Source organism: Glycine max, chromosome 4, assembly GCF_000004515.6.
Source record: "Glycine max cultivar Williams 82 chromosome 4, Glycine_max_v4.0, whole genome shotgun sequence".
Lineage (NCBI taxonomy): Eukaryota > Viridiplantae > Streptophyta > Magnoliopsida > Fabales > Fabaceae > Glycine > Glycine max.
Window position 1 is genome coordinate 3,891,135 of NC_016091.4, and position 26,167 is coordinate 3,917,301.

Here is a 26,167-nt window from a genome sequence, read left to right on the forward strand (position 1 = left end):
TGTTTTCACAAAACTCTTTAATTTATAAATTCATAATTTTATTTACAACACCTACTTATCTAGAGTACATGGCAACTTTTATTGATTATTTTTTACCTGAGGTTTCTAAATGGATATCCAATCAAGTAACAAGGCTAGTTTCTATACGACGAGCCGTGTAATGGATGGCTACTCCCTACTAGTGCCCGCCCACCCCATGCCCCATGGTCAATAGCTAATTAGGGATAATATATTCTTATTATCTTTTATATATCTCATTTCTTTCCATGATATACTAAATAAATTTAGGGGAGATTTCAATATTATTCTTTTTAATTTTATTTTAATTTCTTTCAAATCAACTCATAAAACACATTCTATTTATCATTTATTTTTATCTAATTTTTTATTTCCTGTTTTATTCACTCTACATTTCTTTATATAAAAAAAAAAATTGGCGCGTCACTTCGTGAAAGGAAAATTCAAAGGGTAAATGGAGAAGGAGTTTTCTTGGAGGAAGATGAACAAGTATTGTCATTTATGGCTTGTGGGAGATTATATTGGGGTGAAGGTAACAAGAATGTTTGATTTTTGCTGATTCGACGATAATAGAAAACACGGAAATCCAAGCGGAGCACATGTATCTTAACCATTCACCGGTTGCACGGGATTAGGAACCACGATGGCTTGTTGTATTCATTCATGCATGGTTTCGGAACACATTCAGTTCCATGTTTTTTCGCACACAAAAATACAGATTCAACTTTTGTTCACTTGTTTTAATTTTGCTGTCAAATATGATTGACTCCATCTTTTAGACATTGTCAGAAGTCAATATATTACTCAATTACAAGCATCCATTAACCATTTGTTTTTGGCAAATTATACTTGATAGGATAGGATGAATGACATGAAGGTATAATAATGTAGTATTTGTGAAGAAGTTCAATAATTAACGTAATCTTTATTAATGTAGTATTTGTCTAATTGAAATATATATTTATATAACTATATTAATATTGCAATATAATATGTACTATAATGTATGAATATCTTATAATAACAATAGCATGCACTGATACTAACAGCGGACAGTACTTAACATGGAGATACTTGGCTCCTCTTTCTCAAAATATAATATATACACTACTATCCCTTCTTTTTCAAAATATAATATATATTTTTATCTATTAAAATATTGTATAATCCGCCAAAAGAAATATTGTATAATGCAAGGGAAACAAATACATAACCTGCTACTTTTAGTTTGCTCTTTGTCGTGGTGGTGTTGTTTATTCATGGTAACGTTTCAAAGCTTGGGATTTTATTTTTCATTTTCAGATTTCACATCACACTTATCAATTTTTTTTTATTTCATTCTTAGATATATTTTGGCTGAATCTGTCCAAGCTTAGTAGTTAGTAGTGTTCGATATGACCATTTATACTTTTCGGTATCCACCATTGTTTTTGGGGAAAATGTAAATTATATTAAACCCAAAATGATATAACAATAAACGGGACATACCCCGCAGCTAGATAAAATCAAAAGCCTTCATAATACAAGAAGGCCTATATCAAAATGCTAAAACAAATGCAACAGGTGCGCTTGTCTATACATAAGAAACTTAATCTTGCTAATAATCTCTATTACAGAAAATTGATAATCTTCAAAAATCAGCTTGTTCCTAAACAGTCAGATGCAGTAGACTGTAATTGCTATAGCCAGACAACGTAATTTTCTTTGAACACCTGATGTGGATCTGCCCCTAATTAAAGAGTTAGTAATGCGCTGTAAAGAAGTGAAACGCCTGCGGAAATGAGCCAAATGACGAATGTGAGCCCAAACTTGGAGAGATTTCCTGCAAGCAAAGAATAAATGAGCATTTGACTCAGCCTCATTTGAACATAAAGGGTAGAGGGAATCCTTGTTCAAAAAAGCAACTTTGTCAAGAGTAAGCAACCGGTTCCTTTTAGCAAGCCACAGAATGAAAGACATCTTAGGGGGGATTGTTGGATTCCATATAACAGAACACCAACTAACAGTAGGCTTCTTGACACCTCTAATGTATTCATAGACTTTGCCAACAAGCAATTGTTCATTGGTGCTCCAAGATTGAATCCTCTTTTTGGCCTCTTCCGTACTTAGCTCTTTTGAGATAATAAAATCCCTTATTTGAATGATTTTCTTTATCAAAACTGAATCTGATGAAGAAGTATTGTAATTCCACACATCGCTCCCATATTCAGCCTCAGCTAGCTCCACTCGGTTGGAGATGTTGCTGAACTCCTGCTTAAAAAGATTTTTCAATGGAGCTTTAAGAGCTTTCAATTTCTTACAGACCTTGAACATGCTACAGCCATGAATATTTTGCTTTCAGTCATCTGCAACAATTCTTAAGAAATTTGGATGATCCACAATAGCATTGTTGAATTTAAATGGAGAATTACCTCTAGGCACTATCAACTCAGTGGTGACAACTAGAGGAGTATGGTTTGAAATAGAAATAAACTCCATAACTTCACAAGTCGGTATCCACCATTGTTTATCGCTATTTGATGTAACTTATGTATGCTTATCTTTATCTGAAGAAGAACAAGATAAATGTAACTTTATTTATCTGTCCACTATTTTTTTACAGACTAGTTACATTTATTAAGATTATATTAGTTTATAAATTGTTTTACATTTGTTTTATATTAAGAACAACATATTGATGATTTGTTGTTGTTGTATGGTCTTTTACTCTTGTAGATGAATTTTTTTAGTGTTTAAACTTGCTACCTTAAGTCTAAGAATTGGTTAGTGCTTGTTTATAGGGTGTTTAATTAGTTTAGACTTGTTTTAAGTATTTTTGAAATTTAATTAGTATTTATTTTAAAAAAATTTCAACCCTTCTCATGATTAACTTTTGGATCTATGCCTGATATAAGACCTAAATTGTGGGGGACAACTTACAAAAGGATTATAAAAAAGATGATCTTTGTTTATCTAACTAGTAACTAGTTTGCACATTAGTTTCCTTTTCTTGTGTTCGAAAGAGAGATACCATGATTTCTCAACAAAGTTGATGATTGAAGTATGAAGGTGTCATGTAGAATAGTGATGGGTTGTCCCATGGCAATACCGATGGGGGGTGCTAACTAGCGTGAAAAGGCTTTGTCGAATTTTCCTTTTTAGCTACAGCTAAACGAGCCATGCCATGGCCAACACCCCCTGTCTACGTATAAAAGGCATTTCCCTTCCTGAAACTTCTCCCTTCTCTTGAGCCACGCACGCAAACACAACTCTTCTCTAGATCCATATCCTCGTTGCGGCCAGCGAAGCAAAGAGAGAAACTGGAGCGAGAAAGAGAAACAAAGAGAGAGAGAGCATCGCACCGTTGTCGTCGTGGCCGAGAGGTTCGTCGCAATGGTGGACCTGTACGTGCTCGGATGGATCATATGCGCCGTGCTCAGCCTCGCTGCGCTTCGTAATTTCGCTTTCACGCGGAAGAATTGTTGCGCTTCGTCGGAGACCGGTGCCACTCGCCGCGCGGTAAATGTTACCACCGCTGCCGGAGAATGCAGATCCTCAAGTCGCGATGGCGCCGTTGACATCATCATTGTCGGAGCCGGTGTTGCCGGCTCTGTTCTCGCTCACACTCTCGGCAAGGTAATTTAAATTGATCTCTCCTTTTAAGCTGTTTCGATTTCGATGCCTGCTTTCTTCTTCATTTACGCCTTCCTCTTGCGTTTTATCCGAAACCTGACAAAAAACGCGTTGTCGTTTCTTCGATGACCGAATTCGATTGGTTGATAATAGTAACAGATGTGAATTTTGATTACGGCTTTATTTTGCGAGTAGGATCAATTAAGTTTAGGTTGCATGTAGTTGTATCGTTATAGAAACAGAGATTATTAGAGAAAGGCACAATGCTAGTGTTTAAAGAGAGTTGCTCTCGTAGTGCTTATTGATTTTGATCTTTTGTTGAGATTTGAGAGAAAAATGTTAGGAATATTGCTTTTCTTCGTAGCTTCGGCGATTTGAAATTAATGTTACGTTTGTCTCTGATTTTATTGTTAAAACACGTGATTTGAAGAAAAATTACAATACTTAGTTGGCAGGTGATGGATCCTGCACCTGAAGCCTTTGAAAGTCGAAAACTCTGGAGTTTGAATATTTTTGTCGGCTAAAGATATAATTTGTGTGATTTAGGATGAACAAGACGTTAGGTGTATACATGTTTCTGAAAATTGTATTGTTTTCAATTTTAAGATGGTGGTGCTGCATTTGCATAGCATCTTTGCTTCTAATCTAAAGCTGCTGGTTGTTTCCATGAATAAACAGTTTGATTTAGATTTAGAGGTATTTACCTAGAGACAGAAATAAACTGTTTGATTTTTACTATTACTTTATCATGCGTCCAATTTAAACGTGAGGCCAGAAATTTAACTTTTACTGATGGAGATTCTTTATTTATGTTTGACGGTGCTGTTTATATGGCTTGATTGTAGTTGTTAGTTGTTACATAATTTATTAATTAATACTAATATTAATTTTGAAAGATGACCACTAACTTTTCTGGTTGTGCATGGGAAAGGGGATCTGTGATCTTGAACTTTACTTTAGGACTTTAGGTTATGCGGTCCAGTTGGTTCTCTCCTCACCTTTCTCACGTCCTTTTTTGTGGAAAAAAGTTTTGGGGTGTACAGAAGGAAGAAAGAGAAAGGTAGAAAGAAAAAATGAAGAAAAAGAGAGAAACTAATAGATACATAAATGATGTGATATAAAATGGATATGAGATTGAAAAGAAACTGAATGTAGGAATATAGTAACTTTTTTTTCTAGTAATTTTTGTGTTGCGGACTTGTGGCGATGATCAATTAGAGCCGAGGCATTTTTTTGGGATTTTTTAAGTACTGTTTTCTAAAACAGATTCATTATTAAGTTTTGACAGCATAATTATTATCTAATGTAGGATGGGCGTCGGGTACTTGTCATTGAAAGAGATTTGAGTGAACAAGACCGAATTGTTGGAGAGTTGCTACAACCTGAAGGCTATCTCAAATTAATTGAGCTAGGACTTGAAGGTAGTGCAAACTTAACTATGTGCATTTGGCATATGATATTTTTTTCTAGATTGTGGCTGATCATGGGTGCTGGAAATACTCATAAATTTGTTGGTGCAGATTGTGTGGAGAAAATTGATGCTCAGCAAGTGTTTGGTTATGCTCTTTTCAAGGATGGGAAGCACACACGACTCTCTTATCCGTTGGAAAAGTTTCACTCAGATGTTGCTGGCAGAAGCTTTCACAATGGGCGTTTTATTCAGAGGATGAGAGAGAAGGCTGCCTCCCTTCCCAAGTATTGGTTTCTTCCTTCATTTAGTATTGGTTGCATCTGCCTACTATACTACACAGGATTTAGTTTTTGAAAAGCACATCATTTTACCTCATTTCAATATTTTCTCGTGGATGCCATTTGAACTGACTTGGCTAGATATTTTAATCATGTTACTTTGATTTGAAGTTATTCATGCAATCAGGTCGTATCCCTATATTTGATCATACAGGCAACCATATGCTATAAGTGCTCATTATTGTTAGGCAATATAAATTCAGAAAAATATTTAATAATTGAAAAATAGACCTACCATTCTAAACTTGAACTAAAGGTACTTTCTTGTTCACATAAAGTATGTATTTATTTTCTTAATTATTTTTTATTTCACAATATATGACTGGAGCAAGGAACAGTTACTTCCCTACTTGAAGAGAAGGGTGTTATTAAAGGTGTGCACTACAAAACGAAGGATAGTCAAGAATTATCAGCTTGTGCACCCCTTACCATTGTTTGTGATGGCTGTTTCTCAAACTTGCGCCGTTCTCTTTGTAATCCTAAGGTGATTAACTTTTCAGCTCATTAAGCTTAAATACATGATTCTGTTTCCAGAGTCAAATAAAATTTGGTTTCTCTCTATGAAGTAACAGACTCCTATACAGTGAATCAACATTTTGCTATTATTCTTGGAGAGTTTCCCCCCTTATCCTGGTTATGTTCTTGTTAGTCATGTTTGAACAGATGAGTAGTCTAGAATTCCTCATTACTGGTATTTTATAATACTTTGTTCACAGGTAGATGTTCCCTATCATTTCGTTGGCTTAATATTGGAGAATTGTGAACTTCCTTGTGCAAATCATGGCCATGTCATATTGGGAGATCCTTCGCCAGTTCTGTTCTATCGGATAAGTAGTTCAGAAATCCGTTGTCTGGTTGATGTCCCTGGTCAGAAGGTCCCATCTATTTCCAATGGTGAAATGACAAATTATTTGAAGACAGTGGTAGCTCCATAGGTATCCCATTTATGCCAAAGGTTCTACAAATTGTTTACTTTTTTTTAAACCTTGGCACGTAATGTATTTCAATTTAAAAAATGGCAGTACTTTTGTTTCACATTCTCAATTAATAGTCTCAGATAATGATAAGGGGGAAATTCATGCAGATTCCTCCCGAGCTTCATGACGCATTCATAGCCGCAGTGGACAAAGGCAACATCAGGACAATGCCAAACAGAAGCATGCCAGCAGCTCCTTATCCTACTCCTGGAGCCCTGTTGATGGGAGATGCATTCAACATGCGCCATCCTCTAACAGGGGTGGAATGACTGTAGCATTATCCGATATAGTAGTGTTGCGAAATCTTCTCAGACCTTTGCGTGACCTGAACGATGCACCCAGCCTTTGCAAATACCTAGAATCCTTTTATACCTTGTGCAAGGTAATGTGCTCTCAAGCAACCAGTTCTTTGTGCTATTTGTTTTTTCCTTTGTGAACTATAAAAATGAATAAAACAATCATTAAGCCACGTCGTTCTGCTTGTTACCTAAACTATCTTAATCTTTCAATTTGTAGCCTGTGGCATCCACAATAAATACGTTGGCAAGAGCCCTTTACAAGGTTTTTTGCGCATCACTTGACCCAGCAAGGAAGGAAATGCGCCAAGCTTGCTTCGATTATCTTAGTCTTGGAGGTCTATTCTCCGAAGGGCAAGTCTCTTTGCTTTCAGGATTAAACCCTCGGCCCTTGAGCCTGGTTCTCCATTTCTTTGCTGTTGCAATATACAGTGTTGGCCGTTTACTGCTCCCATTTCCTTCACCTAAACGGATGTGGATTGGAGTTCGATTAATTTCTGTAAGTAGCAACAATTTTGTACTTCGTTCTCTAATCTAGATAATTAGTCGTAAAACCCTCTTTCATTCTAAATGCAAAAACCAATTTTATCTTTTGTCAGAGTGCATCTGGAATCATCTTGCCAATAATTAAGGCAGAAGGAGTCCGTCAGATGTTCTTCACTGCAACTGTACCAACTTACTACAGAATCCCCCCGGCGGATGCATAAATGTGAATTTCATTCTTTGCAAATTTAACGGGTTCAATTGAGACGTTTGTAAACATCCTGGCTTTAGTGTCATGTAAAGTCAATTTTAGATTAAAAGTTTTATTTTTTAATCTTTTTTAACGAGGTGTAGTTCACGGCGTAGTTCAAAGTGAGAATCATAAAATGCTATACAGGTCCTGAGGAATTTAATTGAAAACTTGATAAAAATAATTTCATGCAAGTTGCAAAAGTCGAAATCTTGAGCATCGTTTATCATACGGTAACACCTCTCTTTGCAATACTTAAAGTTCAAGAATCATGCCATAACTTGTATAAAAAATGTAAGCTGAAGAAAAGCTAGTATTAAATGCAAAACTCTTATATTGTTCATTTACTATACTTTTTTTTCAATTTAGTTCTGGGAATTTTACAAGCTAATCTCACTTAAGTTTGTTGGCAAAGTCTATGAATACATTAGAAGAAATCTCTTCAAGTTTGGGCTTACGCTCATTTCTGCAAGTGTTTCACTTCTTTGTAGCGCATTACTAACTCTTTAATTAAGGACAGATCCACATCAGGTGTTCAAGGAAAATTTCATTGTCTGGCTATAACAATTACAGTCTACTGCATCTGGCTGTCTAGGAACAAACTGATTTTTGAAGATTATCAATTTTCTGTAATAGAGGTTATTAGCAAGATTAAATTTTTTATGTATAGACAAGTGCACCTGTTGCATTTGTTTTAACATCTTGATATAGATCTTCTTATATTAGGGAGATTTTTGATTTTCTCTAGTTGCGGAGTATGTCCCGTTTACTGTTGTATTATTTTAAATTTAATATAATTTACATTTTTTTTTCCAAAGAATCACCTCAAATTCAGCTCATCTGGTTCCAAAATTGATGCAAATTTTGACTGTTAAGAGAATAACTTGAAAACATACTAGGGATTTTGGGGCTTAGGCCTTCCCCAGAATTAAAAATAATAGTGAAAGACCAAAACAAGATTTCAAATGAAGTACTAAAAAAACTAAATAAGAAATATAAAAGAGACACCAATAAACATCTTAAAATGGAAAGAACAATTATGCCAATTTCTGTTTGGGATAATATTTCAACCTTCGGAAAGCATTTGGGTCTAGGGCTCTGCCTCTTTCTAAGGCTTCCGTATACATCCTTCTTATGTTTACTCGGCATTCGACGCTTGGCAATGACATAGCCACTCAATCAAGTCATGTTGCCAAAAATTGAATACTTGATTACCAGACTTCGTACAAGCCAAACGAGTTATGCAAATCTGTTAGTTAAACAAGCGTTACATTCTTCTATCTATTGAAGGGTTAAAAACAGAATCGAACTGCTATCATCAGTATAATCTTCTACATAAAGCTAAGATTCCAAGTTTTGGAAGCCACCTTACACATACAATCCAGCTTCCTTACCAAAAAGGACACGAAAAGAAAAAAATTAACCAAAAGAATCTTCATCATTTTTCCTTTATTACCATCAATTATGTTTTTTGCACTTACCAAATCTAATCTCTATTCAGGAATCTAGTTGCATTAGTTTGTTTAAATAGGTAAACAAAGTTGCTACGAGATAGTTTCTGACAAATTGATAATTGGTTGACAAAAAACGATAGATAAATAAAGTTGGCAGTTAAAATCCAAACACCAAAGTGAAAATGCCTAAGAATGAACGTTCCGTTCTTGGTAAAACCTAATCTTGTAAAAATAGGATAATGAATGGGTCGTCAAACCAAGAGTTAGTGATGTGACTAACATTATATGTAGTAACAGTGTTTGACAAGGATACTGCAAGCAATGTGTGTATGACATAATATGTATATTGTATGAGAAAATAGTTTGGCTACTTTGAAGGGCTCCAACTGTGTAACAAAAAGTGAATGTGTAATATTTCATTTATTCGTAAATAAATTAAAAATGTTTTTTTTTGTTAAAAAAATAATTTTAGAAAATGATAAGATTTTTATAATTAAATAAATAAGGAGAAATAAATGTATCAAAATAATGATTTGAAGAAAAATAAAAAAGATATTTGATTTATTCATTTGATAGAAAATAAAATAGAATTTTTTTTATAAAATAATAAAAATAAATAAATAGAGTAAATAATAGGTTGTGACTATCCTATTTATAAATAGAGACATGTTAAGTTAATTTTGAGATTGACGATACATTTCTACGCTTTCTCTACCTCTCAAATTCGTTTTTCTTTCTTTCCTTTCAAAATTCTTTTTCTCGCATACACTCAAACTTGTCTTAGTAAAGCGACGATCTCGAACTCGTTAACCGTTGGATCGTCGTGATATTTTAACATCAGGTTCGCAACTCATTTCCGAACATTCTCACCGTTGGAAATTATGAAAAAATGTTGAAGCTAAGAGAAGTGTCTTTCAAATCGTGGCGTTCTCTTCTCTCGCAAAGACTCCAAACATGTCCAGTAAAACTATGATCCCGGACTCGTTAACCATATCATCGTGAAATTTAGACATATGGTTCAAAATTCAATTTCACACACCTTCACGGTTGGAATTTGCAAAATAATATTCATGGAGAGAGAAAAGTGAATCGCATGAAGACGGTATAAAATGAAGGCTTTAATCTCTTCTCCTTCTCTCTCTATCAGAAGAAAAACTTAAGGAATCTCAAGAAATTGCCAGAGATGCCATTATCGTTGTCAGAATACACACGTGAGCCCGCTTAGAGGTAAGGGATGAGTTTATTATAATTGAGGTTAGAATGAACATGTGTAACGATCATTAGAGGATTAAATTGAGATTTATTTTGAGATGTTTATTGAATTATAATTTTATTTTATGATTATAAATACAATATTGTTATGTTTGACAGACCAATTGATGTTCTGATACGAATTGGTTGATAAGCTTGAGTGCTCTTGGTGTTTTCGTATTTTTGACCTATGATTTTGATTTATTGATTTTAATATGATTGTGTGAAATTATTTGATGGGTTTTACTCTCATGTTGTTACAAATATTTTGTATAAATTGTTATATTGAGATTATGAAATGGTGATTCAAATTGTGAGTAGGTAACAAATTGAACCTGTGATGAATGGTGAGATACATGTGTACTGAGATGTTGTATGTATTGAGTTGTGAGCTATGAACTGTGCAATCACACAATTATAAGACCCTTTAAGGGCGACGAGTTTTTGCGCAATGAGTATTGTGATGGGATCCACTGTGGGAATCCGACGAGTTGAATCACTTTGAGACGCGACAAGTTAAAATGATTTTGAAAACAATTGAGTAGTTGTATGTATTACATAGTTCATAGGTAAAATATATATGATTCATGAGGTGTGATAACATGTTACTTTGGGATTATACCATTGTAATTGAGATTGAATGTATGATAAATTAAGTATGTATTGACTTGTAATATGTATGTGCATTGAGATGTTGTATGCATTGAGTTGTGAGTTATGAATTGTACAATCACACGACTATAAGACCCTTTAAGGGCAATAATTAATGCACGGCGAGTATTGTGATGGGAACCACTATGGGACTTGACGAGTTTAATCACAAACACGACGAGATAAAATTATTTTGAGAACAATTGAGGAGTCGTGTGTTTTGTATAATTCATAGATAGAGTCTATGTGCTAAAATATTTTTGGGATTGGACTTGAATCAGGAGGGAGAAGCCCTGACGGACTCTTCGGAGTCTAGACCTTGGGGATAAATACACCTGATTTGAGTGCTCCTTTAAGCATGTGCTAATCCCACATGGTTGAAGCATTCTTGCAAAACAGCGTGACCCTGACTGATCTCCCTATGATTTTACCTAGTGAGAGTGACCTGACTTACTAGTGTGTGGTTTATCTTGTTATGTACTTCTAAGCGCCCAACGAAATTTTTCACTGACATGGTACCACATTGCATATAGGATTAAGTCTTAGTGTAATTGTTGCATAACGCTTGTTTATTAATCGATATTGATTGATTTAGTAATATTGTGTTTTAATCCTTGAGTACGTGAATGTTGCAAAAATGAATGAGACATGCTGTATTGTGATGTGATCTTACGCGACAAAGTTGTGAAATTACGTGAGCTATGTTTAAGTAAGTTGTATCTCATTTACATGATATGTATATCTAGTTGTCTCATTTCTCTCTCTTAATTAGGAATGTGATAACTCACTCTCCGTGTGCTATTTGTGTTTGGATCCTGTGATGATCTCAAACTTTGTGTTCATGGGAGCAGATGAAAAACCTCATGGTAGAAGACGCGGGAACACAATGCTCTGATAGGATGTGACATTGGAGTATAGGTTTCTGTATTAATTGCATGAAATCTTGGACGACCTTGTTTTGAGCCGAAATGATTTATTATTTATTTGAATAAGTTTTATTATAATGTTAGAAAAGTGAATGTGAGTCTTTTACTCTTTTTAAAGGCTTTTATTTAAATGTGTTTTAAAAACTTTTAATTAATTCTGATTTCTTATTCTTTTATTATTAGTACATATATGTGAGCGATAGAGGACATGACCCAACACAACCCCCTGGAATCTACTGAGACCACATTACATTTACAGGGACATTAAATATCTGGTTGGAATGCTAAATAATTAATACATACTCTTGTTTTTTATGAATTTCATTTTTTTAAAATAATGTAATTCTCTAATCATTGCAGAAAATTTACTCACAGCACCACTATATTTTAGCTGGATGATAATTCAATGAAGTAATGAGGAACTTTATTAATTAGTTGGAATACCTAGCATCCTTTCCGGTCCCAGGATAGTTGGGCAGATTTAGGCAACTACGTATGATGGTTCCTTCTTTCCTGTTTTATGGCCTCGTATGAAGTCAACACTTCCTTGAACTTTGACTCAGCAGCCACTGTAACAATTTCACATACATGGATCTGTGATTGATAACATCATGGCTTGAGGCTGTATGAACTGATTATAAGTCTATACCTACCTATATTATCCTGGTTCTGATCAGGATGATACTCCTTGGCCTTGGTCCTAAATGCTGTCTGCAAAGATGAGAGGATAATTTGTTTATAAATGAATGAAGACAGAATAACAAGGTGATGTAGATAACAGAGGGCAATTAGTAATTATCAATACCAACATATTTACAAAAATATGAAGAAAGAACACACTAAAGGAAATCAAATCAGGACTAAATCATGACAATTATATGACTAAAGATAGAACACAAGTTTTCAAGAATTATGGCAGGCTTATAATTTGTCTGGACTCTGGAGCAATAAGCACAAACCATACATGACACCATGACATCATTTTATATGGTTTCAATAATTTCAAACAGAAAAGTTATGAAACTAGTGTTCAAGAATGATGCTCAAACCCACCATTTATCTTGTACCATCAACGAAGTTTCAATTACAGTAACATGTTACGTATCATAGAAACTGAAGCTGAAGCTGAAACATATTTTTTTATCAAGACAAGTATGATGCATACAGTAACTGGTGGATAAAATCTCAGCATCTGATTATGCAAGGCATTGTAACAAGAAGATAAGTTACCTTAATCTCAGCTTCTGAATATGGAGTTTTTCTAAACCTGAGGTCCATCAAAAGAAAGTTAAACTCAATGTCTAATCATGAATGTAAAACAAGCATGCTAACTTATCATGCAAATAGTAACACACTCATGTATGGGTCTTTAAGTATTTATGAAGTTACATTCAAGCAAAAGTATGGATGCACCATTGTAAGTTGTTAGGGGATTAGAAATTAATAACAGAGGATGGCTTTGTTGAATTAGAAAAAGAACACGCAAAGTTACAGTACAAAAATATCATTCCCTCTCCCAGAACGTGGTACTCCTCCAAAGATTCACAATCACAGAATGATCCCCACGCCCCTTCATACTACTACTCTAGAATACCTGACCCCTCACCCCAAAAGCAGCTAGTCACACAAAACTAACTCCTAACAACTGCCTCTCCTTCACATGGAATACCCTCTTCGTCCTCGAGTAAACTCTCCATTCTGTGGGTTTCATTTGAGTCAAGTCCAAAACATGATCAACTTGGGTCTGCTCCTCCTTCTCTATTCTATGCTCAGTTCTATCACAAGTTGGATGTTGCATGTTGCATTTATTAGTAGATATTAGATATCAAACTCACATACTTGATACTTGTTTTAGTTTTTAATTACATACTGCTTAACAATGTTGTCAAAATCAATATCTTAGGATTGGGAGGGGTTGAAAGATTGTAATCAGAGGATCATAAGTTCATAACTAGATTTTAAGATCCTAACAACAATGCAAAATTATACTTAAACATATACATATGCATATATCATAGCATAACTAAGAAAAATAACCCCCATTCAAACCACACCATAGAATTTGAACTAAAGTTAAAACTAAAAATTCATAACCATAAGAATCAATGCAATTCGCAATTAGTCACACAAGCGATAACGTAAGTTTTTCATAAGAGAGATATATTTGAAACCATGCTTTCTTGAAAGAGAACAGAACAAAGAGCAAATAGACAAAAGACAAATCACAGAACAGAGGCACACACAAATTGCTGAGAAGAGCAATCCCAACATCAGAGAGCACAACAAAGAGAAACTGAAGCCAAAGGCAGAGCTGTGACCCAGAACAAAAGCCAAAGGATTTGAACAACGATAAATGTCTGAGCAATTACGGTTGAGTCAAAGAAGGGCACAGGGGAACTAGGGCACTCGTCATGTGACTAGAAGGAGCTTTGAAATGTACGAAATGGAGTGAAAATTGGATGAAAAGCTGGGTTTTTCGTATCAGGTAACAAAATCTGACCCGGAAAATCCACCTGAAATAGGATTAGCTATTGCAGTTCTACAGACAAGATCATCATCCTCACTGTGATCTCACAGAGTCGCAATTCAGCAACCAATCCAGCTCACATCTGCCCCCAAATATCACAGAATTGTGCAATCTCACAATCTTAATTGTGATCTTAACAACAATGTTGCTTAAAATGAGATTGCTCATTAAATGGCTCTGGATGTATTATTAAGGGACCCATAATAATGTTCTCCTTATCAGACCATTTCTTCCTCTCTACACAAATCTCATTTTTTTTTTCTATAATATGAAGTACGAACAGCTATATTGTACTTCCTCAAGTAATGTAAGTAAAAATATGGTATTTCCTATGAAACCACATATTAGATGGACCATTATCCAAGATTTCTGTGAGTACCTGTCAAGACCCAAAACTGAGTAGTGATGTGATAATGCATAGTTTCCACTCTCTCTTGGAGTTTCTCGATAATTAGTCCTCTTGTCTCTAAAGGATGTATCAGCCTTCCAGTACCAATCTTCTCTTTGGGAATGCTGATGATATGCACCAGGACCACTTTCCCTCCAGCTCTCATAGCTTCTTTTGTACTTATTCCTTTCTCTGTTAAACACACTTTGCATGCGCCTTATTCGTTCCTGCAAAGAGTAAATGGAAAATCACTGAGTGGTGAGTGATGCAGAATGAAGAAGCATACTTAAGGATTATCATGATATTCACAGAACTTTTAGAATTTTCTATTATGGAAAAGATCTTTCATCAATTTTAGGGATTTGATCTTTAAAAAATTATATGTTTCTTAATCTTAGGAAGATACTATCATATTAAGATTTCCTATTAGATATGATTCAATTAAGTCTCATATTTTAGAAAATTCATATTTGATTCAGATTTTATATTTCATTTAGATTTATCTAGTAATGTTATCATCTTTGATTATAAACACATTTTAAGCGCCTTGTATTATTCAGACTTTTCTGCATAATTATAATATTGAGATTTACTTTTTCCTCAAAACCTCAGATTTACTTTGCCCAAGAGAAGTACTCTAGTCAGCCAAAGATGAGTCATATCAGCTTAGGTTTATTGTTCTACATCACCTTGGCTGCTAAGGTGCCTACAATAACCATCCAATCCAACATTCATGCAAGCTAAAATTTGCATTTCTTTCTGGTTCACTGCAAAGCATTAAAATTTGATTTCTTCCCAAAATATTCTGATTCAGCCTACCGAAAAAATATAGCATGGCACATCTTTCCGTCTCAAACTTGAAAAGTACAATGCAAACTTCATATAGATAGCAAGAGGAGTTGTTACAAAAAAAAAAAAAGGATAACGAGAGAAGTGCTAGCAACATAATCCCCAAGTGTCTAACACACTCTTTTTATCACCCCCTCTACTATTGATTAAAATTTACTGAAAACTACAAAATTGAGGCTCCTTAGATAACGATAAAAAGTACACAAGTAGAGAGAATAAGAAAAGAAAAAAAACTCACCACTCTTTCGATCTCCTCCTCTAACTCCTCTTGCATGCGCTTATTGTGCCTCCTCCATGCCTCTTCCTGAAAAGCTGATCGGAAAGAACCACCACTCTCTCCTTTCCACGATGACTGTGTCCTCGATAACTACAACAACGATTAACGTGTTCAAAACCATACACACTCAGTTTCACCGTGAATTGAATCTCTGCTACTTTCAAGACGATCGAGAAGAGAAAAAACTATACTCTTCAGCTCTCACACGCAAGTCATGTTAATAACACACGACGAAACGCGTAGTTTCATTGAATAACAAAAAAATACCGTGAATTACTAATCACTCTATTAGATTTAAAATTTTCAATGCCTTTAGTTCGTAACAAATTTGAATTCACTTTCCGTACCTGAGTATAGAACCATTCAGCACTCCTCCGCAGCTGACCGACCTACAAATTCGAAAGCAATTGTAATATTCTAAACGCTAAAGTAAAAAAAAAAAAAAAATCCGTATCTGAAAACTAAGATCGATTGAGAAAAACAAATTAAAGAAAAAGCAATCACCGCAAAGGTAGTGACGGTGGCGCCAATGAAGCCGAAGAGAATAGCTCCCCAAATCTTATTGTTGTCATTGCCTTTATCTTTCTCTGCGTCCTCCTTCATTTCGTAAATGAAGATAGCATTCAACAACTTCGATCACCGACTCCACAATGCAAACAATGAAACAAGCACACACACATCCTTTGCCGCACTTTTCCTATCTTCGCTTTATTCGCAACTCGCCATTCGAAGTCGCGATTTACAGACTCTTCCGCACTCATGAAACTTTTTATTTTGTTAATCGTAATAAATACGCGGTTAGTTTAGTTATTATTGACAAGCCAAACGTAACTAACAAAATTCTCATATTGGGCCGAAGAGATTAAAGAAAGTGGGCCCGTTGGAAGCTCATTATGAACCCATACCGTGGATATTTTGATTCGAACCGACCTCACTTGCTAAAACATAGCCACTGGAACATTAACATATGTGAACGGCTTAGAGACATAAGATTCATACAATAATGTAAGGTCTCACTCTATTAACATGTGAAGAGACGATTTATTTAACGGAAAAATATGTATTTGATTCTTTTGTATGTAAAATTTTCTTAAACTAAGGACAATCACAAATTACAAGCGGGGCTAATATCTGACATAGTGGGTTTGAGACATTTATATTTTTTGACCCATGACAAATCCAACATTAGTTGTAAAGCTGCTAAAATCGGTCAGTCGTATGGCTCGTGAAGTCAAGCCAAAGTGGACCATAAAAAGATTGGTCTAAAAATAGTTGGGCCAATTTGGCCTTACCAAACAGATCCGATTAGGTTTGTAAATTCTTAGCCTAAATGTTATCATGCCTATTTGGCCTAACATTATTTTTTATTTTAAAAATAATATAAATTTAAGAAGAAAAGAAAATAAACAATTTGACCACGCCAAACCAAGAACTAAGAAAAACATGGCCTAATTGAGATCAATCATTTTCATCATTTAACCTGTTAGGTCAAGTCAAACCAACACAACTCAATCGATTCAATAGGTTTGGGATCTCTCTAGTCACTAGACTTTTCACTTGGATAAATAAAAATACATAGTTATGGGACCCAAACGAATATGTGGGTCTCAGAATCCCTTTGTATTTTTTCTCTCCAACCGGAAAAGTCCAATTAACCAAGAAGAGTTTTTTTCCCAATATGACAACTCTAATTAGTTGGATTCCCATGAACTCAATCTCTATTTTTCTGTCCTTTATTTTTTCTTTGTCCATGCGCGTTTCATAATGCACAAAGTTCGATTTAGTCTCTTGTATCAATTACAATGTCATTTTGGTTTTTTCCTTAAAAAAATCATCTCAAATATTTGTCATTTTCGTTATTATCCTATATTTAAATTGTTATTTTTAATGAATATTATTGTGTATTGTTGTAACTTAGATCTAAGTATTATAATTTTTTTATGTATACTCCGAGTGTTAAAGACCTATAAAAATGTGTTATTTTAAACTTTAGTGTTATTAAGCCATGATATTAAGTTTCTCTAATGTTATTTTATATATTATCCAAAAAAGTATAATATTTAAAATATTTTTTTATGGACTCAAAAAGTGAAAAATGTAACCTCTAAAATGTTTGCATAGGCAATAAATCACATATACATAATACTCCCCCGTCCTATTTATAAGATTTTTTTTTATTACCTGGAGAAAGGATGAAAATAACTATTTTTTTTGATAAAATTAACTAAATTAGTCAAAGTTAAAATTTGGGAACTAAAATCAAATTTCTCATGAAATTATATCCTTCTGTTCCTATATATAAAATGTGTAAGTTTATCTTGAGGTCTTCACTCTTTTTATTCTTTCTCACATTCACTCATTTTAATATTCTCTTTTCATAAAATGGTACTTTACTCTCCTACATTTTATATATTCTTTTATGCTTTTAAATTTTAATATTAACTGAATGATTTAATAATATGTAATTAAATATCATTAACCAATTATATATATATATATATATTATTTTATTTTCAAAATTTAAATAAACATGCATATACATATGATCATGGTTATCAAACTCTTGAGTTAACTCGCTAATTCTTACGAGTTTACGAGTTGACTCATGTGTAAATTTTCTTTTTTAGTAAACTCTAAATAAACTTGGTAGACTCTCGAGTTTATCATCGAGTCAACAAGTTAAAAAAAAATTATACTAAAATATAAGTCATTTTGAATTGTTTTTTTGTCTATTTAATGTTTAACATACATTCATTTAGTGTATTATTCTCGAATAAAAAAATTATCAGTTTTACAAACATCAAATGCTTGTTCTCTAATAACATCAAACTTTAGATGAGAATATTGTATAACATATGTAAATTATTAGTCAGTAATGATGCATTATTAGACTTGATTATTTAAGTATTATGAAATTTATGATTTATCATTTTATTTTATTATATTGTTAAAATATTTAATTACTATGTTATTTATAAATATTTTATTATTATTTTTATACTGAGTAAACTTATAATTTTACGAGTGGAGTTTATCAATCAAGTTTATGAAATAATATCAAGTTGCTTGTGCCTTGTCCGATGCCAATACCTATGCGGTGCAATTTAACGAGAAGTGGTTTTTTCGACTTTTCCTTTTCCGCTACCGCTACAGCCACGGGTAAACGAGCCATGCACGCCACACACCCCCTCTGCGTATAAAAACCACGCCCTTCCCTCAGTCCTCACAACTTGTCAAAATTCAATTTCGACCAGTGAAGCAGAGAGATAAACTAGAGCGAGAAAGAGAGAGACCGCACCGTCGTCTTTGTGGCCGAGTGATTCCTCAAAATGGTGAAGATATTTTTTGTTCACACACATATGTATATATTTATGTGCTTATTTCTTTGTTGTTCCAATTTTTTTTTAATGTTCTGTACGTAGTGTGCGACTGGAGCAGGAACAGCTACTTCCCTAATTGAAGAGAAGGGGATAATTAAAGGCATGCGCTACAAAACGAAGGATAATAAGGAATTTTCAGCTTGTGCACCCCTTACCATTGTCTGTGATGGCAGTTCCTCAAATTTGCGTCGTTCTCTGTGTAATCCTAAGGTGATAAGCTTTTCAGCTTAGTTTCTAGAGTAAAATAAAATTCAGTTTCTCTCTAATGAAGTAATAGGCTTCTTGCTGGCATTTTATAATGCTTTGTTTTCAGGTAGACGTTCCCTCTCGTTTTGTTGGCTTAGTTTTGGAGAATTGTCCTTGTGCAAATCATAGCCATCTCATATTGGGAGATCCTTCGCCAGTTGTGTTCTATCCTATAAGTAGTTCAGAAGTCCGTTGTCTTGTTGATGTTCCTGGTCAGAAAGTTCCATCCATTTCCAATGGTGAAATGGCAAAGTATTTGAAGACAGTGATAGCTCCACAGGTACCCCATATATGCCAGAGGTTTCACAAATTCTTTCTAAACCTTGGCACGTGATTTATTTTAATGAGAAAGATTTTATTTCACATTCTCAGTTAATAGTGTTAGATAATAAGAGGAAAATTAATGCAGATTCCTCTTGAGCTTCATGACGCTTTCATAGCCGCAGTGGACAAAGGCAACATAAGGACAATGCGAAACAGAAGCAAGCCAGCAGCTTCTTATCCTACTCCTGGAGCCCAGCTGATGGGAGATGCATTCAACATGGGGTGGAATGACCGTGGCATTATCTGATATAGTAGTGCTGCGAAATCTTCTTAGGTATTTGCGTGACCTGAGTGATGCACCTAGCCTTTGCAAATACCTTGAATCCTTTTATACCTTGCGCAAGGTAATGTGCTCTATGACCTTGAATGAGGCAACCAATGCTATTTTTACCCCTTCTCAGAAATGATACTTTAGAGAAAGGCTAGTGGTATACCACCACAATTAAATTGCCTTCTTATTTTATGTGGCAATGTTTGTTACCTAAACTATCTTAATCTTTCAATTTGTAGCCTTTGGCATCCACTATAAATACGTTGGCAGAAGCCCTTTACAAGGGAGGAAATGCGCCAAGCTTGCTTCGATTATCTTAGTCTTGGAGGTCTATTCTCGGAGGGTCCAGTCTCTTTGCTTTCAGGATTAAACCCTCGACCTTTGAGTCTGGTTCTACATTTCTTTGCTGTTGCAATATATGGTGTTGGCCGTTTGCTGCTACCATTTCCTGCACCTAAACGGATATGGATTGGAGTCCGATTAATTTCTGTAAGTATTAGCAACAGTTTTGTACTTCGTTCTCTAACCTAGATAAATTAGTCGTAATGCCCTCTATCATTCTAAATGCAAAAACCAATTTTATCTTTTGTCAGCACCGGTTTGTTTAAATTTATATTTGTAAACCAATTTTTTTTTATTTTTAATGTATTTATCTAAATTATTTCTATTTCAAAAAAATAATTTCTATTTATTTTAAAAAGTGAATCCTATATCTTCTAAAAAAATATTTATTTTAAGTTTAGATAAATTCATTCTTATTCTTAGGAGCAATTATAAATTAACACCCAAGGAAAAACAAAAATTCTCATATTGGGCCATAGCGAATAAAGAAAGTGGGCCGTGAGGAGCCCATTATGAACCCATACCGTTGAATATTGTTTTTCGAACCAACTAACCGACACTTGGTAAAACATAACAACAGGAACATTAGTTACATTCCCACGAACCGAGCATTAGTTATATTCCCACGAACCCAGTCCCTGTTTCTCTGTCTTTTTTTTCTTTATCCATGCGCGTTGTGGAGGACAGACAGAATGCACCAAGTTTAGATCTAGCCTGTGATACCAATCGCATATATAGAGCAAGCTCTATAACACTGCATAGAACATTGTACGGATCCGTGTCCAGAACAGGTGCAATAAGTATGGAATAATTGGCTTCCTATGTCTGTGGAGCAACCTTTAATATTCTTCTTTTTTTTTCATCTTTTGATATAGCTGCTACGATTACGCGTTGCTGTGTGTTACTTTATTTACCAATCCATTTATTGATATGTTCATGCTGCTGACTAATCTTGCACTAGCAGAATATACTATATAACATCGTTGTGGTGATTGAATCATGTCGCGGAGACCGGTGAATCCGTCTCGGCGATTCGGAGACAGTGGAGGTGGATTGTTTTCATCTTCGAAATCAAAGTCGTCACCGGTTGTGTCGGTTGGGCTCATAATTGTGGTAATGTATAGATTCAGATAATTAACACATGAAGCTCACTTATACGGTTTTGTTACGTGGAGGAGATTCTAATTGCTTTTAGGTTGGTAACTTTTATAGGGATGCCTGTTTCTCATTGCGTATGTGTACAAGGGCTCAGGTTTGGTTCCAATTGTTTCTCACTTAAATTCAGATGGATGTTGTTTTCCTTTTGTTATTATGTCTCCTTACCTTGCCGTGGTATGTTACTTGTTGTATTGTGTCTTTTTTCCTATTTTCCAAATTGTGCATTTATTTATTTATTTCCTCTCTGGTATTTTTTATAGGCGTTTTTGGTAGCCGTTTGGAGTCTGTGAGCAGGGTTGAAGGTAATTTTGTTTTATTTCTTCTGAGTCTTTGATGGCATTTGCTTTACCTTCTATTTTAATCGATTAAAAATATGAGGGTGGTATTTTGTTTGCTATTGCATCAATTGTGCCTTATTTTATTTTATTTTATTTTTAAATGGTCTTTATTATGCTTTAAAGTGTGCAACTGAAAATGAATGCAAAAGCACAATCCTAGCCTGTTCTTCTGGCTATTAGTGTTTTCTGATTCTAGTTAGTTGTTTTATCTTTACTTGTTTTAGGATGTCAATATCCTACCATGGTTTATGGACCTGTTATTGTCTGTTTAGGTGTAACTGAAACAATTCTAGTTGGTTTTGTACTGGTTGTGCATGAATGCTTATAGTGACCATCTTCTGACTTGTGTAAGTAGGATAAAAGAAATTGCATTAGTTAGTGATCTTGTTTGGATCTTATGTAAAATAAGTGCACTGTATGTTTGTCCTACTGTGCTATTTACTGGGTTGCTTCAGTGTTTTACGTCTTGTCTAGCAGCCCGGCTTTGTGCTAATAGTAGTGTGTTGTTTTTGTAAGGAAAGACCAATTTTAAACTGAATAATTTTCAGTTGTACTTCTCCAGTTCAGAGATTACTTCAGTAATATTAACTATACTGATATCTTGAGTATGTTAGCAAAATATTCCAAAATCATGATAAAGGGTTTTGGTAATAGGGTTCAGTTTTTGGAGTTGTCTAAGAAATTGTGGTCTGGTTCTTACCTAAAGGCCATAACTTAGTAGCATTTTCTAGGATAAATATTTTTGTTCATTTGAACAGACACATAATTAGCTTGGATTTTGTTTTACACTTTTACTTCCAGATATATTGTAATAGCATGCAGAACTTACAAATGCAGGTGATTATTTGTGTGCTGGAGAGGTCCTACGAGCAATTCCCATTTTGCAGAAAGCATATGGTGATAGCTTACATAAAGTTTTGCATGTTGGTCCTGATACTTGCTATGTGGTCTCTAAATTGCTAAAGGAGGAGGAAACTGAAGCCTGGGGTATAGAACCTTATGATATAGAGGATGCTGATGGTAATTGCAAAACACTTATCGGCAAAGGCATTGTGCGTATGGCTGATATCAAGTTTCCTCTTCCATACAGGCCAAAATCTTTCTCTCTTGTAATTGTTTCGGATGCCCTTGATTTCTTATCTCCCAGATACCTTAACAAAACTCTTCCAGATTTGGCAAGGGTATCAGCTGATGGAATAGTGATATTTACTGGTAAGTGCACTTAAATTAGTGCCTAATCCCGTCTATAAATTAAAAAAATATTTTTCAGTCCAAGGAGATTCCTGTGATCTGCCATTAATTCACATAGCTGTATTAGAGTACAAAATCATAACGAGGAAATGACAGTAGGACATATGTTTCCAGCATTACTTTGGTTCATGAGCTATATAGGAATTATCTTTTTGGAGCATTGAATTGATGAGACTGGCGTCCTGTATAGTTATAGATCAGAAATGTGTTTTAGCTTTTTATCTTATACAAACCATACTCTTAAATACTCTGATACTGGATTTAATATGGATACAAACCATACTCTTAAACCATACTGGATTTAATACTCTGATACAAACCATACTCAGAAATGTGTTTTAGCTTTTTCTTTGGTTGAAATTTTGATGTGTTACTTAGATTTTGAGGTTTTCATATGTTGGTGCTGGTAGGCTGAAAGATGATCTTTAGCAGCTATCAATAATCTGTCGAACTTTTGTCTGGCATATTGGCATCTGATAATTTTATGTGTAAATGTAGGTTTTCCAGATAATCAAAAGGCTAAGGTTGCAGATGTTTCTAAATTTGGAAGAACAGTGAGTATATTTTACGTAGAGTAATCATATTTTTATTGCTATCGTTGCTTCAATATAAATTATTGATCAAGGATTCTAATAGAGTAATCATATTTTTATTGTTTTCATTGCTTCAATATAAATTATTGATATAGGATGAATATTTAGAACGCCCATGATCCTAGATCCTCAACCTTTTTGAAGCAAAGGATATCACACAAACACACACACACACATCAATCTGTCTATATATTTGGTTTATAAACAATGAAGGGAATGTTTTTTAGTACTGATTTGCCTTGTTTCAGGCTAAGATGAGGAGTTCATCCTGGTGGGTTCGGTTTTTCCTTTCGATTAACTTAGAGGAGAACGAAACTGCTTCCAAAAAGTTTGCACAGGCTTCAACTAAGAGTTCATACATTCCAAATTGCCAGATATTCCACCTGAAGTCTCTCCATTGACTTTCAGGATGCTTTAAGTACAACAATCATTTGTACCATGTGTTTTCATCTACAACGCTTTCTTTTATAAAGGCAATTAATTAATCAATTTTTTTTCACCATGGTATATCTGTTTGTTGCTGACTGTAATAGATTTATATTCTTTGACATACCAACTCTTGGCGGTAAAGGATAAATGAGTTTGGTATTTAACTAATTTATCAGTTGAATAGGTGATCTAAAGTGTATTGGCGGTGATTGTTGTACTTAAAGGGATACTCCTTTTTCCTTGAGATATAAATTGAATCTCATTATATATGCTGGATTAATCTGGTATAATGATAAACGACCGCATTTGCTTTTACTCTAGCTACATTACCTCTAAATCATCGCTGATACAAAATGAGGAATAATCAAATCTTCATGCTAACTTCTATGTTAGACTAGAAAACTAAAAGGAAGTTCTTTCTCTTGCTTATTCTTCACTCCCTGTTCTGAACATATAATAGTCTGGATTCTAGTAATGAAAACATGTCACATTCTGTCCTGTATTCCATAACCAGTTTTTTTCTCCCCAAATCTTTGCATATCAGTTGCAGTTTTCTAAATCCAAATATAGAAATGGTTCTTCATTTTCATGAGTCAATAATTTTCTGATTAAAAAGGCTTTATGCTATTTATTTGTGCCCCCCCCCCCCCCCCCTTTTTCTGTAAGAGCCTTTTTGCATCAAAGTTAACTTCAACTAGAAAAGTAATTCTTTGCACAACCATAGCACACCGTATTTGATGTTTTTTCACTAATAAATCGGAATGAAACAGATCCTGGACTTGAAACTGAAATAGTAACATAACCTTATCCACTTACCTTTACATTTCATATGACTATCTTTCCCCATGACACAAAAGTTACGCCCTGTCCTTGTCTACTATTACAGAACAGAACCTACCTCATATAGCCAAGCTGCCAAAGATGCTTGCTGGATTGATGGCATGAATACAGAATTGAAGGCATTGGAAGCAAATCACACATACAGAATTATTGAGAAAAACCGCCTATTGTGAAGCCAATAAAGTATATATGGCACTATGGCAGTGCCGGAAGGAGTGGATTGCAAGGACAACAATAAAGTATCTAAGCTTTTGAAGCCATTATATGGCATAAAGCAAGCCAGACGGAAATGGTATGAAAAGTTGTCCAGCTTGCTTATTTGTCTTGGATACATACAAGCTACAACAAATTACTCCTTATTCACAAAATCATGAGTTTATCATAATTTCACTGCCTTGTTGATATACGTTGATGAAATAGTTTTGCTGGGCAATTCACTTGATGAAATTGGCCATATCAAGTCCCCTCTTGATCAACACTTCGGAATTAAAGATTTGGGAGTACTGAAGGACTTCCTCGGGTTTGAAGCAACTCTTTCTTACCAAGGTGACTAGTTCAATTAGTTGAATAGGGTAACGAGGGTTACAAAGTTTATATATATAATAATTTATTTATTTATATTAAATAAAATTTTATAATAAAAAATACATGTAAAATTAAATATTAAATATTTTATTTTATTTTATAATTTTTTATAATTCAATTTTTTTTAATAACCCTTGACTAATGTAAAATAGTATTTATAAAATTTATTGAACAAAATAAATTGTTAAGTAATTTATTGTTTTATTTTTAAATAAAAGGTCATGAGTTCAATTTTTAAAAAAATATTATTTTTTATTTTATATAATTTTTTATCACATAAATATCATATCAAGTGTAATATTTGATGGTTAACTTACCTATGATGATATTATTTATAATGATTTTGTTTAAATATTTATTATAAAACTATTTATCATTTATAACTAACAATACCTTTTTAAAAATATATATATAAAGTTAAAAATATTTTTATTCATTTTATTTTTTTAATTTATAATATATTTATGAAATACATAAAATTCATAAACAAAATATTAGAATAGCTTGCTCATTGATCATATTTCCTGCATATATAGCTTGGCAGTCGGTAACTTCTTAAGTAATTTAGCCGTTAATAATGATTAAAATTTATTGGCTTTTTACCACCCTATGTAATATCTATTGATAATTTGACCATAAATATATGTTTGACAAATTAATAGTCATTAATAATTAAATATTTTACGTTTACATTAGCAATGT

At 34.0% G+C, this 26,167-nt stretch overlaps 2 protein-coding genes and 2 pseudogenes across 5 annotated transcripts; 3 read left to right on the forward strand and 1 right to left on the reverse strand.

Annotated features, from left to right (window-relative positions):
- Window positions 1–1,486: 1,486 nt before the first annotated feature.
- Window positions 1,487–16,492, reverse strand: LOC100812371 (uncharacterized). Of its 3 annotated transcripts, none has more exons than XM_006578006.4 (8): window positions 16,213–16,492; window positions 16,056–16,097; window positions 15,670–15,798; window positions 14,574–14,809; window positions 12,898–12,934; window positions 12,321–12,378; window positions 12,112–12,236; window positions 1,487–1,840 (listed from the first exon to the last, which is right to left on the reverse strand). In XM_006578006.4, exons 1-7 carry the CDS (start codon window positions 16,309–16,311, stop codon window positions 12,157–12,159), a joined length of 681 nt encoding a protein of 226 aa, XP_006578069.1. In that variant the 5' UTR covers window positions 16,312–16,492; the 3' UTR covers window positions 1,487–1,840; window positions 12,112–12,156. The 3 variants fall into 3 exon arrangements, with proteins under 3 accessions (XP_006578069.1, XP_003524043.1, XP_014629958.1); XM_003523995.5 differs by lacking the exon at window positions 1,487–1,840 and adding an exon at window positions 8,282–8,634; XM_014774472.3 differs by lacking the exon at window positions 1,487–1,840 and having other exon boundaries at window positions 12,070–12,236.
- LOC100808623 (squalene monooxygenase SE1-like) lies at window positions 2,919–7,479 on the forward strand (annotated as a pseudogene).
- Window positions 16,493–18,942: 2,450 nt separating the features above from the next.
- Window positions 18,943–20,413, forward strand: LOC106798369 (squalene monooxygenase SE1-like; annotated as a pseudogene).
- A 442-nt stretch (window positions 20,414–20,855) lies between these two features.
- Window positions 20,856–24,337, forward strand: LOC100815049 (probable pectin methylesterase CGR3). Of its 2 annotated transcripts, XM_003523996.5 has the most exons (7): window positions 20,856–21,062; window positions 21,236–21,384; window positions 21,484–21,523; window positions 21,690–21,731; window positions 22,605–22,979; window positions 23,517–23,572; window positions 23,860–24,337. In XM_003523996.5, exons 2-7 carry the CDS (start codon window positions 21,271–21,273, stop codon window positions 24,010–24,012), a joined length of 780 nt encoding a protein of 259 aa, XP_003524044.1. In that variant the 5' UTR covers window positions 20,856–21,062; window positions 21,236–21,270; the 3' UTR covers window positions 24,013–24,337. The 2 variants fall into 2 exon arrangements, with proteins under 2 accessions (XP_003524044.1, XP_040870744.1); XM_041014810.1 differs by having other exon boundaries at window positions 20,856–21,384.
- The last annotated feature ends 1,830 nt before the right edge of the window (window positions 24,338–26,167 follow it).

Coding starts and splice junctions, on each gene's coding strand:
- LOC100815049 (XM_041014810.1), top strand. CDS start 21,271: ATGTCGCGGAGACCGGTGAATCCGTCTCGGCGATTCGGAGACAGTGGA. Junction 21,524..21,689: donor GTATGTGTACAAGGGCTCAG/GTTTGGTTCCAA, acceptor TATTTTTTATAG/GCGTTTTTGGTAGCCGTTTG. Junction 23,573..23,859: donor TTTCTAAATTTGGAAGAACA/GTGAGTATATTT, acceptor GCCTTGTTTCAG/GCTAAGATGAGGAGTTCATC.
- LOC100812371 (XM_006578006.4), bottom strand. CDS start 16,311: ATGAAGGAGGACGCAGAGAAAGATAAAGGCAATGACAACAATAAGATT. Junction 14,810..15,669: donor AGGAGGAGATCGAAAGAGTG/GTGAGTTTTTTT, acceptor TACTCTTTGCAG/GAACGAATAAGGCGCATGCA. Junction 12,935..14,573: donor TCAGTTTTGGGTCTTGACAG/GTACTCACAGAA, acceptor GATGGACCTCAG/GTTTAGAAAAACTCCATATT.